At 36.7% G+C, this 15,141-nt stretch overlaps 1 protein-coding gene across 2 annotated transcripts in view; it reads right to left on the bottom strand.

Moving 5' to 3' along the window:
- The window catches only part of slco1c1 (solute carrier organic anion transporter family, member 1C1), a 54,436-nt gene that overhangs the window by 15,781 nt on the left and 23,514 nt on the right, over positions 1-15,141 (bottom strand). Inside the window, exons 3-10 of one of the 2 annotated variants that reach the window (XM_006633167.3) lie at positions 9,830-9,971; positions 7,270-7,402; positions 6,144-6,265; positions 4,862-5,008; positions 4,045-4,143; positions 2,324-2,569; positions 1,850-2,014; positions 676-871 (exon numbers count right to left, since the gene is read on the bottom strand). In XM_006633167.3, coding sequence (XP_006633230.3) covers positions 676-871; positions 1,850-2,014; positions 2,324-2,569; positions 4,045-4,143; positions 4,862-5,008; positions 6,144-6,265; positions 7,270-7,402; positions 9,830-9,971 — 1,250 coding nt within the window. The remainder of the gene's footprint in view (positions 1-675; positions 872-1,849; positions 2,015-2,323; positions 2,570-4,044; positions 4,144-4,861; positions 5,009-6,143; positions 6,266-7,269; positions 7,403-9,829; positions 9,972-15,141) is intronic. The other variant, XM_015352154.2, reaches the window with a different exon arrangement.

Genomic DNA, 15,141 nt, shown 5'->3' with positions numbered 1-15,141 from the left:
TAACATCCAGTATGGACGTTCAGAATGCCATCTGAAGAGGCCTTTATATTGACCATAATAAGCCTCATTTTACACTGTGAGGCCTATTACATACACCACATGAAGTTTATAAAAAATATAGTATTATAAAAAACTTTCTATCAACATACCGAATCTCTCATCACAATGCTTCTTGAAATGAATAAACTTCACAAACTTGGTGCCCCTTGTTCTCCGATTTAAATGCTCTCCCACTGATAGACCGTGTGACCTCTGGCTTGCGTTTCACTTTTGATACAGAAGTAGTTCACTTGCTTGACTTTACCCATGCCTTTGAGAATAATAACAAAAGCCCCTAGCATCCTCTGCAGGATATAATTCTGCCTTGCACCCTGTCCTTGTGGGACTGGCTCTGGGATGCTGTGACTTCTTACCAGGAATAAAGGGGCTTTTGGATGGATGGATATGCCCTAACACTACACATAAAATACAGGGATAATGCACAACCTCCCTTTTTTGTAATAATATTTCTCTTATTACACAAAAAAATACACAGAGCATGTTTAATTATACCAATACTGTACATCCATGCAGTCTGCTCGAGTGAATACTTTTTATTATTTGGATCATAGGATATGAACATCTCATGTGTATTTTTGAGTTGTGTGGTGAAAAATACATTTTAAAAAGACGTACCCGTTGTAAGCCACTGTCAGTCCCGCCACCCTAGAATTCTCACATCCCATGGAGAAGAAAAAGAGAGACAACACATAGCCCAGCAGAGATGTCCCCAGTGCAACTTTCGCTGCTCCCATCACACTCAGCTTGAACTTCTTCATAATCACGCCACCTGAGAATATCCCCAGTGCGACAGCAGGGATGTTGATGACTCCTGGAATTGGAATATGTTCCAAGTAACGCATCTCTTATACACAGACAAGACGTCTGACATGCAAGAGAGTCCAGGATCACTGTAGGGTTCATCACCACAAATAACGGCGGATCACAAAGATTGAGACTGTATCGTTCTGTGATAAATTCAGTCAAACCATATACTGTATTGCAATGGAACAATAAGGCTTTAGAATAAAGACTGTATATTATGGCATTTGTATAACCAGTGATAGACTAGGCATTACATTAGAATACTGTTTTATGCCTTAAACACTAAACTAAAAAGCATTTTGTAAAATGTAGTAAATATCCATGTTTAATTATAGTACAAATACATTTCCATTGTATTACTCTGAATTCTTAACTTGGCCAAGTGTTTCCCTAATGTACTTCATATGTGGTAGTATTATAGAGTGTCATGGAGACAAGGTCTATGAAGTTGGCCCCCATCCAAAAAGCACAATGAAACCAACCACAACAGAGTTCATTCTCCATTTGTGCTGGTCTGTGCTGTTGAAATTAGCATCTGAGGTGCTTTCGTCCCAGAGATCTAGGGCCTTCTTTTCGGAGAGTTAGGTGACTCGCGTCGTCATCGTAGGGGTGCTGGGTAACACCACACCCCGATATTAGAAGTTGCTATATCTTGGAAACGAAAGCAGTACAAATGCTTCTTTCAACAGCGCAAATGGAGCGCAAACAAATCAGGTGGATTTCATTGTTTGTGATACTTGTAAGGGGAAGGGGGGCAAAGTCACAGAGCCATGTTTTAAATAGTGAAGCTGAAGTCAGAGCTGGTGTTAAGTTTATTAAAGATTTTTAAAACATTACATAGGTAATACTGTATGGAGACTGTATGTTTTTGTAGATTGTTTTTCTTAATCAATACAATACTATACAACTTGTGAATGTTGTCTTACAATGAAAAACAGAACAACAGCAGTCATAGACGGAGCGCTCATATGGAAGTGACACATACCCATTAAAAAGTTGGCTTTTGAGGCAGATTGTCCATAATGTTGCTCAATATATTTTGGCTTATACGTCACCATGCCAATCAGGGAGTTAAACTGGATGACAGTTACACACAAGTATAAAAAGTAAATTGGGTTTCCAAGAAGGTTTTTCAATGAGGGAAGGAATTCTAAAAGATAAAGGGAGTTTTATTAAGCATTGCCTCAGACAAGCTTATTCAATTACAAATCTGGCTTCTTATTATACCGTAACATATGAAATAAAAAAAAAACATCTTAAACTGCACATGTTCAATTAATAATTTTGTATGTGCCTTGGATTTAAACAGTGAGTATATCCCACACGTATAGATTTGAAGTAAAACACATAGTTTAAAGCATGCTGCAATGTAAAAGAAAAGAACACACATCTTAATCTCTGATGTTTAACATGGATAAACTAATACAAAAGCTGTTAAGGATCAGTCGAAAGGGATTACCTTTTGCCATTTCTGAAAAGTTGACAGGCTCTTCTGCTATGTATTTGTTTTCTATTTGAGATTCCTTGATGAACCTGGACTGCTCAGGTGAGCACTTTGAATTCCGTCTTGTCCCGGGGATGGGCAGAGATTTTGGCAGGAACCAGAATGGTATTGCAGACAACAGAGTGATCACACCTGCGATGAGATAGCCCAGCCACCACGCTCCTACCCAGCGGGCATCTCCAGGGGTGATTGTGATGCTGTCTGGAAGTGGAACAAACACATTCATGCATGAAACTACAGAAGGAACAACAATAATGTCACATTTTTATTAATTACAGATCATGGACACCATTTTTAAATTGTCTTATTTTTGTATTTAAAATTGCAATGTTCAAAAAAAAAAGTGAAGTAGGTTGATTGTCATCAAATCCTTTGATTTTATGAAATATACAATTTGCGTAATAATCAAACCCAGTAACTAAATACTGGGTAGAAGCACTTTTAGGTAGCATTTGCTGCTGTGATCAGTTTGAAGAGGTTTACGCAGTGGGATGGTGTAATTATTGCAATTTTGTCTTGTCAGTGTTGCTCCAGTTCAGTCACGTTTTGGGGGGATCATTGATGGACTAACTTCTTCAAGTCTCCCCACAGAGTTTCTGTTAGATTCAAGTCAATTCTTTGACTGGGCCACTCGAGGACATTCAGTGTCTTCTTGACACAACAAAAGTCTCACTGGAGCCTCAGTTCTGTGTTTTGGCAGGCTATCGTTTTGAAGTATGGATCTGTGACTCTGTGCTGGTTTTCCTCTAGGATTCAGCTATAATTTGCACAATCTATTTTCCCTTAAACCCTGACAACTTTCTCAGTCCCTACCTGGATGCTAACATCATTATGCTTGACTGGAATATGTGCTGTGCTGGGCTTGAGCAAGACGTTTCCCTTTGCTCTGGGATTTAGTTTTTTGTCTTCTCTGACCACAAAGCTTTCTACCACATGTCTATAGTATTACTGCATTTATATGCTTTGTCAAACACTAGTTCTCAGTAACTGCTTCTTTCTTGCCACTTGACCATACTGGCCAGATGTTTGCAGGGTCTGGGATATTGTTGAAGTAAAAAACACAAGCACCCAACTAAGACACAGAACTTTGCAAATCATACAAACTACTGTAGGCATCTCTAACCAGTTTCCTACTTGTCTGGCAACTCAGTTAGGAAAGGCAGTATAATCTAGTTTTTTTATGGTGCACATTCCATTTCTGTATGAAGATTGGGAACTTCCACATTCTCTTTCAACTTTCTACTGATTTGTTCTTCGGTACCACTCTGTACCATACTTGTTTCAGAATCTTCCTTGTTGTTTTTTCCTGTCACAATGCGAGTTGTTACAAACAGTAAAGTTCAATTTTGAATCTCCAAAGACAGGTGCATTGATTCGTTTAAGTCAAGCTAAATCACTTTGATTACACAGTGACAGAGACTATTACAACAATTTTTTTGTCAAACTCATATATTGCCTCTGAAGTGACTTAGAGTTGCAAGGTGAATTAATATGCATGCTTTTGTTCTTTCTTATTTTAACATCCTTCTGTCCATCCAACTTGATAAATTGCATGCCAATAAGTCAGATATAACACGACAGAAAAATAGCAAGAAGGTCCCTTCAACAGCATAGAATATTTCGAAAAAGCTGTTAAGTGGGGAGGACAAGGGAAAAATTATATTACGTTTACTCACCCATATCCACAAATCCAATGTCTACATATATTCTAGCACACAATGATCCTAGTAAGTAGCCAAAAACAGGACCAATAATGGATACTGCTTGGACACAGCCTGCAACAAATTGCAAAACACATGTTAGACATATGAAAGTGGTGTTTAAGACTTCCTAAAGGTTAGAAGATATTTGTCTTTCATTGTGTATGCAAGTGTCAGTAGATAGGCGATCTATTTAACTACACAATAGCAGCCACATTTATCACATCTTCAGGTCTTGGGGATGGGGGGTGTTTGGTTAGCCTTATGAGGAATGGGGAGGGAGACACTTTCTTTCAAAAGTTTAAATGGGTTAGTGGTTGTTGTTTTGGGTTTAACATTTCCAGCTCAATTTAGACATTAACATTAAAAAGTTAAACCCTGCCACAAAATTTTAAAAAGCTACTGTATCTAATCAAATATCCTTTTCATAGAGCTTAATTGATGTTTTTTTGGCTAAAAAGTAAATAATGTAATAATAATATCCTTAAACTTATAAAGCACTTTTCTGGACCACTGTGTAGCCCCACCTGGATGATGCGACAGCAGCCACAGTATACCAGTACGCACATCACATATCAGCTATCAGTGGGGAGGAGAGCATGATTAGTAAAGGCTAGGGGGAAATTGGCCAAAACACTGAGGTAACACCCCAGCTCCTAATCAATTAAACTAATTGAAACAAAACAATCTCAGCAGAACATGTAATTAATATAAAGTAACTACACACAGAATATTGCTCTAGTTCCTAATTCTCTTTTTCTGATTTTGTCTTAAGTGATAACAAATAGATTACCAATGTAGAAAGCAGCATTTTCTGCACGTGCATAATCATCAATATATGAAATTCCTAAAGGCTGCACGGGAGTCTCTCCAATTCCACGTAAAACATTTCCAAGGAAAACGTAGATCCACATGGAGATACCAGTTTCTCTTTCACATCCTGCACCACGGGGAGATGATGTACATGAGTCAGGAACATTGCAAACTCAGGGTCATCAAACATTGCTCGTACTACTTGGAGTTGTCAAATATACAATATCAACATATTAAAATAATAACTGAAGAGCAATATCTGAGAATAAACCATTAAAGATAGATGTGTTTTTATATAGTATCTGCCTAAGAAGCAGTGACTGCAAATTATTTGATTTTACACATTATATGCAGAACGGTACTGTGTATCCTCAATATCTGCTATGGCATTGTATAAATACTAGTTGTAGCCAAATTGAATCTGACATTTTTAAAGATGTTCCTGCTTCTCTATTATTATCAATCAAACATTAATGGAACCAGGAATGGAAACAGGAATGGAAATCATGCTGGAAGAGGTTAAGATAGATGTTGTAGATGTTACAGGCTCATCCAACCAGATAACAGTCAAGACTGGATGCTGAAATCAAGCATAGATCCTCTGGAACTGCTTTCAGCCCCAGGACAGACATTTCTCATTTTTCTACACAAACTACACACATTTAGCCATTCATTTATCCTGAAATGTTTTGTTAGGGTGGCAATAATAGTTTTTGTATAGCATTTTAGGCCTTACATAGCCTGCATAATAACACTTACACACAAGGAGGCAGTGTTGTGGAGTTGTGGCAGTGTGGAGTAGTGGGAGTACTGGTTAGAGCTCTGGCTTAAGTGGACTTACTGCTTCACTGAGACTGAGCAAGGTACCTTACCCCCAGTTGCTGTACTAAATCAACCCATTGGTGCCAAAAGATGTATGTAAAAAAACAGATAATCATAAACTCTGTCAGTCACTTTGAATAAACCAAATAAGTTGTTGTCACACATTATTACAACATTCATAACCCTTTATGATCACTCTTTCACTGTTAGACAAAAGTGAGTACGCAATCTGTAGACAAACTTTTCAACTGATACATTTTACAAAGGGTATTTGTACCAAAGCCAAACAAGAACTCAGTTCTGAATCCTGAGGTGCTGGTACTGTATATTTTAAATTGATCATGAACGAATGAGTATGTTTGTGGGCAAAAGATGACTAGCACGGTTCTTGTCTATTTGCGTTCAAACCATTTTAGTGTAAGGTTCAGGCGTGATCCTACCTGTGTTAGACCTGATTGAAGGACTGTTACCTGATGTCATAGGCTCTAGTGATCTTGCTGGACATGGAGAAGGGCTGCTGGTTGAGTTCACCGAAGACCTAATTGCGGTTTCAAATTTATATCTGCATACAAAATACCATTATTTAGTACCACACGGGGAAAAACATCTACTTCAGCAGCATCACAAACATACACCATGCTATATCCAATTTATTTTGTGCTTTTGTACTATTGATGTAGTGTGTACTATTTTGCACTAATAAGGTTTGTAATTGGAAAAACACTGCAAATTAGTAAATTTTAGGGCTGTCTTCATTAAGGTGTGAAAACTGAAATCACCAACTGCATATAAACAGGAGGAAAAACACTCCAATGTGGCTGTGGGCATGTCCAACACAGGGCCATTTCATCCTGTGTCTGTTCATCGTCAATTGATTACCAGTAAAGAGCTGTTCGGTCAGAAATAAGAAATAAGGGATCATACTGTAGCAAGCTGAGAACGGACTGCATAAAGTTCTAGGTGCTGATGTGTGTAAATAGGGTAGAAACCCAAGACATAACCATATTGATTTCTTATTTTCTTTATAGTCAAGCAATTTCTGTTTGTTGGAGTTTTATTCAAATATGATTAAAGATATTAGAATTACCTAGGCATAAACCACACATTTATTATATTATATTTATTATATTGTACTTCTTTTTTAGTCAAGTTTTAATATTGATGTGTCAATACTTTTGGAAAGTCCTATAATAACTTTTAGACCACAGAGATGTTGAAATGTGTTGGAAAAACATATGAAAAGGTTTACCAAATTCACCATAAAATTGTATTCATGTTTCAAGCAAAATATAACTATATATGAGTCCTTGAGTATTGGTTTCACAAGCAGGATTAAAAAGACTCCCAGCACACTCATTGGATAAAACAGGTTGTATTGTATCTTGTATTCTATATTGTGAAGATGGAGGACTTTAAGACTAACTACACAAAGGTCATAAGATATCTCTACATTATTTGATTGGAATGAGTAATATGCATCTCTAATCTCATTTTTTCCTCTTGTATCAAAGCACCTAATTCACATCTTTCATGACCATATATGACATGAATATATGTCTTACTTACTGTCCACTGAAGAAATGAGGCATGGATATTATAAATGTTCCAAAAGACATCAGGAGACAACCGGCTGCAATAATTTTTGGCCTGTGAAGCTTCGCACCGAAATAGCTCACAAATGCTATCACCAACAAATTACCTAAGAAGAAACAGCCAATATGATTCCCATATAAAAGAGCCAATTTCTTTGGTTACTGAGTGGAAAAGCAAATCATTCACATGATGTATTCTGTACCAATCACAACGATAATTTTATGTTGCTGACTGGTGTTCAACACTTCAACAGTACAAGAATATAATAATTTCTGTAAAAAGCACAGATCTCTTAAGATAATTTCAAAGTGTACAAAAATTATATTTCTAGCTATACGTGCAAGCTTTTTTTGGTAGTTTTCACCACTTCTCAAACACAGCAAAGGAAAAAAAACAAAAATATTTCTGTTATAAAAAACACAAATACAAAGATGAAACAAAATAAGCCATATCTAAGATTTAATTCAGCAAGGATTCAGACATGTTGAGTTATGCAAATTTAATTTGGTATTCATAGTACAGTGCAGGACTGGACATTCATCTGATAAAACATCTCTGAACCTTAGCACTACTGTTAAGTTGTGGATTTCAGCCAGAGTGGGATGAACTCAAAACCTGTGCTGGAATGTGAGAAAAGGTGAGGCTTAAAAACAGTTTTCTCTTTCTCCTGCTGTGGAACGCTGAAGTGTACTGGTTTACCTACAGTATAAGTGAAAAGGCAGGATCTTGTGCATTTATCAGGGGTGGGAGAATTTAAAATGTGAAATGTATCAACATAAAATGTAGAAAGTATGCCTACAGCCTGACAACTCAAAAGCAAGAGTAAGAGTAAGATGTACAGTACACTAGGGCACTGGAGAACATGAAGTCTAGCCTGTGAAACTGCAACTCAGATTGGAACCACCTTCTTCGTGCGTGACTTGCCCAGTCCACACAAGTCACTGATAAGCCCACTATCGCAAAAAGGTTTACTTTATGTACTACAGTCAAACAGTTAAGTATTAATTTACAAAAGATCATTGTTACAGTCTGATCTCACAAAAATCTAGGGTCTGACGGCACATGTTAGTCACATCAAGATCTAACTTGGATCACTGAGACTGATGTCTACAGATAACTGTAGCAGCAGAAGGGCGCGAACATACACTATATTCAGACTCAAACCACTGTCTACAGCCCAAAACAACAGATAAAGCTACTACATGAAAAAACACGATCCCAGGACAGGAGGCTGGAGCGCTTGGGATTCCTTATTTTTGCATACTGGTTTCCTCTTACAGGATGAAACCTCTTATAAAGTCACTTAATTTCCTTGATTAAATATTTACTGCAAACCACAGGTAAAATAACATCCAGCTGGAAAACAACTCCTGGACTAGACTAGTTTTAAGTGTGTATCATGTAGCACTTGTGAAAAATGTAAGCAACACTTTTAAGCAAGAACTGAACTATGTAAAATACATTTCCAAGTATTAAAATACCAACTAAAAAAAAAGGCTTGAGCTCTGATTTAAGTGTAGAGACAATGACTACAAAGAATAATTATTTGTAGAGTTTCACTGACAGGAAGATAGACATCCTATAGACAGATTAAGAGTTTCCTGTCAGATTCCTAGGTTCTCAAAGAGGAGAATCCCTTTAAAATGGAAAGTCAATGTCATTGGTCTAGTACAAAGAAAGACACACAGTTACAATTACATGGTGAAACATCTGTTGTTGGCTTTCCATCGTTGTTAATCAAATTAGTTTGTGTTTCTTGGAATCAGTAATACAGAGGAACACAGTTCAAGTGACATAAACGACACACATAGAGGTTTATCTTAAGAGTGAAAAGCTCAGTAATAATGCCGTGTCAAACTTTTGCAAAAATATGAACTATGACAGTGTCACCAGAAAATAGCTTGGTACAGAGGCGTTTTAAGCACATAGAAGCGTGAGCTGCCTATCCTACCAGTTCTTAAGGATGTTCATATTTTCTGTCTCTGTATAAGGTGCAACAACAGACAGTCCTTAAACACTAGAAATGCAGCATAATTCATCAGTTTGCCACTCAGTTTAAAACTTTTAATAATTTATGTCTTGCCTGGTGAAACAAATTTCCCCTTTACTAAGGTTCTAGAAATTCTAGAGTTTAAGCTAAGATTAGTAAAATATCCTTGTAAAATGTAGCTCTTTAATGATTCCCTGTGGCTGACCTTCAGGGTGCTCTTGAGGCTTAAGTGTAATATTAGCATTTTCTAATATTCCACAGTATTTAGACTACAGTGGAATATCAAATATTTAATCCTAAATTCCACAGAAAAAAAATTATGAGTAAATGTTTGGTTTCACTTTTTTAAAAGACAGGGGAAAAACTACAGAAAAGGGTAAGGAACATCAAGGCTTTTCTCATTAGACGAAGACTAAAACCATTTTCCCCTAAAAAGCATTATATGCTGACAGGACCTGTAAAATGACATCGACAGACACTCTCACAGAAATAGAATCATGATTGAGGCGAGAAGACAAGTGACGCACACAAGGCGATACTCACCTATTTCAAAGCTTCCATCAATGACGCCTATTAAGTAACTAGGGATGTCAAATCGTCTTTCCAGCTGAGTTATTGTGCTTTTCATGTAGCTCCCAGATAATGCCTTGGCAAAATAGGCGAAGGATAATGCAAAGAGAAACATCTAGAGGAAATGGCGAAAAAATGTGTTAGTGAGGCTGATGAAGTTCTGAGCACCCTTCAGACACCAGTGGACAAAATTACGAGCTGCCGTGACAAAGCAGGGATTAGAAGCAAGCATCGCATCCTTTTGACACTTCCAAACACAAATGGCGAATGAATCAAGATGGATAATTGAAAACAGGTGAACATCAGCAGGGAGGAAATTCTGAAGTTGAAAATAACATCAAAGAGGAAGCAACATCATTCTGTTACTATTTTAAGCAGCCATGTCTGATACATACAGTAGTTCTAATTCTCTCCTCTCTGCTGCACCCTCTTGTGTGTTCTGAGGTTCAAACAAGTCCTGTACCCAGTAAACGTGATTACAATGTCTTTGGTTTTAACCTGCTTCGCTAAGGGAGTCACACCTGACTGTGCAGGTGTCCTCCCAGGTAAGGTGAACCAGGATGCCACTGCAGTGCTGGTGGAACAGGGATTGTGGAGAGCTAAACACTGACTGCAGGGGAGGAAAAACCTGCCTGAGTGTATACAGTGATGTGGATGGTGGATTGATAAGAAAGGGAGACTATTAACTCCATCACAAACTGCAGACTGAAGCAGAAAAGGGGGAAAAGGTAAACTAAATAACACAATGACAGTAAAAAAGGCAGATTAAAAACACATTTCTTGTACAGCACTAAAGTATGCTGTGCTTCAAACACCTTCTCATTGTCACTTTTCTAATTAATCATAAAACTGGTTCATTTGAAAAAATATTAGGCACTGCTAATGCATTTGTCTGCATTTAATACATTCTTCCCATAACATCGTCAGTAAAAACAGTAACTTCTACCTGATGCTCTACATAAACCAGGCCGTGAACATGATGCATTTTATCCAAGGGTTAACATATGAAGGCGAGGCATGTAAGAATATTACCTCTAAATAGTGATGAGATTTCCCTGCTTATGACAGAAATCTTAATTGATATCTTGCTATAGTTTGATATATTGATTAATTCATGTTTGCTGTGTGTATTCTAAAGCACAAGCTTGATTTATTTTATTTATTTATATACAGTAGTAAAATGACTCATTGAGGACATGGGTAAACGAAGATATACTGTATATTCATAATGACATATGAACACAATGTAATCAGATAATGTCACCTACAGCATCCCCAATGTACTTACACCATTTGAATTTACTGATTTGAAAAATAAAATGTTAAGTGTCATGCTCACCCCTGCTGGACTGCTGGGGAGTGAGATAATGTGTCACTATGACAGCTACACCTCTACTCACCTGTTAGTCAGTGCCAGTTGCCACATGATCATACAGGAGCTGTACCACCTTGTACCACCAACATGTTTGACCCTTGCTTCACCCTGACCTCATCTCTGATAAAGTATTTTATAGATATAATATTAATTACTCCTATAATCACAGTGCTTATAATTGTGTCATTAAACCTGAAATCTTTCAAGAAGGAGGCAAACCAAAGAAAACTGACAAAGGCATACCTTTGTAAAAGGTTTCATTGTTTCATGATTTACAAAGGTTTACTTTTAATAAACTTTCAGTTAAAAAAAGGTATCTTCATTTTTATCGTTGGATCTGTTTTAAAATATTACATGAGAACAGTGCTTCTGCAGAGCTCCTGCTTAATGTCAAATTCTCCTATCTGAATTACAAATCTTAATGTGTATCTAGCCAATTCCCAGATTCAATTACTTGTTGTCTGGTTGGTTTATTCTTTGAACAGTGTTCTACACAATCATACCAAGCAAGGAACATTTACTGTATATACAGTACAGTATATTTTCACTATATGACATTATGCGGATTATCTCGTGAAAGGAATTACTGCATCTTAAGTACAACAAAAAAATCTAGACTTTTCCTTGAAACAAGAAGAACAGTTCATGTTATACACATTTTCATTAAGCATCTTGACATTTAATTGCATTTACATCTTTAAACTTGGGGAAATACCAGAGATTAGGCCCTCAGGCTCCCTCCAACCATTATCTCTGGTAATTCCATCTGAACAGTCTATTACTGCTGAAGAATAAAACCCTTGTTTCAACAAACAGTTTCTGTAAACTCATTGCATTAAACTAGGTCAGCAGTAGAGTGGTCATGCCTTATCAGATCAGCTATTGTTTTCCACATGGTAAGCTTTAAAAAGCATATGCTTCAGTCAAGGAGCACAGTGGTATAAATTTGAACATAAAGGCTGAATGCCCCAAGCAAGATATGTTTCTTAAAAACAAAAGCCTGGCCTTTCTGTGAACATCAACCCATTCTGACAAATCGAATAACCATAAATTGAAGATCCTTAATTCAGAAATGAGAAGCAGATGACAATTCATGCTCTTGAGCGTATCAGCTGCTTTTGAAAGGCACAAAGAATGAGCTGAAGTATTCCAAAAACGTCCTTTTCACTCATGCCATTTAGATTTACAGTAGCAGTACAGCAAACTTTAGGTAGATCACTAATGTTTGAAATGATTTAATTGTGAACCTTATTATCACACAGAAAGAAGACTGTTTTAAAGCACAAGAAAATATGAACACAAGAACATTCACAAACTAGAAAAGTTCACTCAATCCAGAATGTCATTTGAGTGCTATTACCTTTCCGATATAAGAATGCCTTCCAGGTATTTCCTGAAAGGCATCTGAAGTGATCTTGGACTTTCTTTAGCAAGGAACCTGATTATAATATGAAAACTATAGTGAGTTTCCTGAATGCTCTCTTCAGATCTCTCTGTGAGACTTCTGTTCATTACCAAAGAAGAAGTTGTGTTTCTAAAATACATTTTACTGTAAATGACTGCAGGTCCATGTACTGTAAGGCACGATTAATTAAAATCATGTTAGGCACCGTACCTTTAAGAAATATATGTATAATTCACATATCGGTCTTTCTTTCCTGTGCAACTTTGAACCCATTTCTATTTAATTACAGAAATTATGCAATATGGCAAGAAAGTAAATTCTAGTGAGACCTGTTAAACAACTACCAGTTGCCAATTTAGCGTGACTGTGAAGGTTTGTTTCAGCTTTTTTGAAGTTTCTGTATTCATATTTAGTGTATGAGACAGATAATATCTTTTCAACAGCTCATTTCTGATTTGTGTCAGAACTTGTAAAACCAAGATGGTAGTAGTTTTGAAATGACGGGAACAAAACAAAAGTAAAATGCCAACACCCAGACTTAAGAGACAGGATATGAAGAGAACAAAGACAACTCTGCGCTTTGCATTACTAATCCCTTACCTGACAACTTTTCACAGGAGTGAATCAATTTCAGACATCACAATCTATAATAATTACATGGTCTAGCAAGTTTGTCCTTGGCACTAAAGTGGGAAGACCTACTGTAAAAGACAGGATACAATAAATAATTTTCAGCATTTTTGACATATTAACATTTTCATTTGCGAGCCTATACATGCAATGATTTTGCATTGGTGAACAGATTTCCCCACCTCATAAGGGACACCTGTTTATTGTAGCCCTGTACACACAACTGTGTGGTGTCATCTTTTGATCAATGTAGGGTAGCAAGTAAAACCTGTTTTTGCAGGCTTGACCCTTCTCTAACCACCAGTAGGTAAAAAAAGAGATGATTTTAACTGATGATTAATATATGATGTCCCCACAGGTGCTCAGGTCAGGGGCAGTAGCCATCTACCTGTAAATTGTTTAGACAGATAAATCTGATGCCTATTATTTATAGGATTATGAAACAATGATTAGAACTAAACAACTAAACAGGAGGACCATCTAAAACAAAAGCTACAAAAGCCTAAGGGATGCGAGTTTTAAATGAATGATCTGTTTTTCAATATTATAATTACCCTAAATAACCTGCTATATTGATTATACATTTCCAAGGAAGAAAAACAGTCTTAAAATTAATGCAACTATTAAACCTGTCCCCTGACTATAACCCCATTGAAATAGTGTAGAAGAAGGCTGAGAGAACCGAAACAAATGAAGGAGGCCACAGTAATCAGCAAGGATAAGCTCTGGGATATTAGGTTTCAATAACACATTACAATTACACAGCTAAAGTTGACCACCCAGAGAATGTTATTGCCAAAAACAGGTGATATTTTCATGAGAACAGCTTACACTAAAATAAAATGAAAGGATTAAGACATTCTTTGTTGAATTCCTTTCGAGTTAGTCAACACATTTTCCCCATAAGTTTGTATTGATTCTTCACTTCTTAATTTCAGTAACATTTTTCATGTGCAAGGAATGCTGGATATTAATGTGCATTTGTGTGTCCATTTAAATATATATATACGATGCCTTCCAGATTTATTCATGTCCCTGATTAAACAGAAAGAAGACATATAACAAACCAAGTTAAAGAATAAATGAATAGTCTCTTAGTTATAAATACTAAAAAAATGATACTATAATAGTAACACATTAGCATTTCACAGAGCAATGTCAAACTTAACAGAAATAACTGAAGTCGAGGAAGCACAAGCACTATCCATACCTCTACCTCTAAGTATTTCAATAAAAAATATTCAACAAAAAGAAATCTTCACATTCTTCTCTTAGAGAGCGCAATGGAATACTCTGGAATTATACAGATGCCTCTGGAGGCTGTATCCCTGGAGCTGAAGATAATTTTCACATGAGAGCCGAGCAACACAATTAGTAATGTAGATAACACAGCATTCTGTTGCAGCTAAGCCATACTAATGATCTCTTTGAAGAACATTACTGGCTATATCCAATCCTATCAACCATTTGTGGTTCAAGCTGAAGAAGGGGGTTCAGAAATGGAAACCAAACAAGCTGAAGTATCAAGAGCAAGTCTGACTTTGGCTCCAAAGCCAAAATGCTGAGTTTCTTTTCTTTTCAGCATGGAATAAACCTTTACTTGTTCCTTTGCAGCCTACGCATGCTGACGCAGCTACCTACTTGAACTACTTGGTCAAAATCTCTCTCTCATAAGCACCAGAACCTCATAGCACAGATCAGGAGTGACTCAACAATGTAATCCCTGCCAAAGGAGGAATTATATAAAATATAATTGCAGTAATATGAATAAATGTGACCCTCATGTTTTATAGTCTTCATTTATTTATTACAAATATGACTTTGCTCTGTGCACAACTATTAAGATTCCAGTATAACTGTTTGAGAACTTTTTAA

Source organism: Lepisosteus oculatus, chromosome 7, assembly GCF_040954835.1.
Source record: "Lepisosteus oculatus isolate fLepOcu1 chromosome 7, fLepOcu1.hap2, whole genome shotgun sequence".
NCBI lineage: Eukaryota > Metazoa > Chordata > Actinopteri > Semionotiformes > Lepisosteidae > Lepisosteus > Lepisosteus oculatus.
Note: the sequence above shows the minus strand (reverse complement) of the source record. Positions and strands in the feature narration are given on the sequence as shown.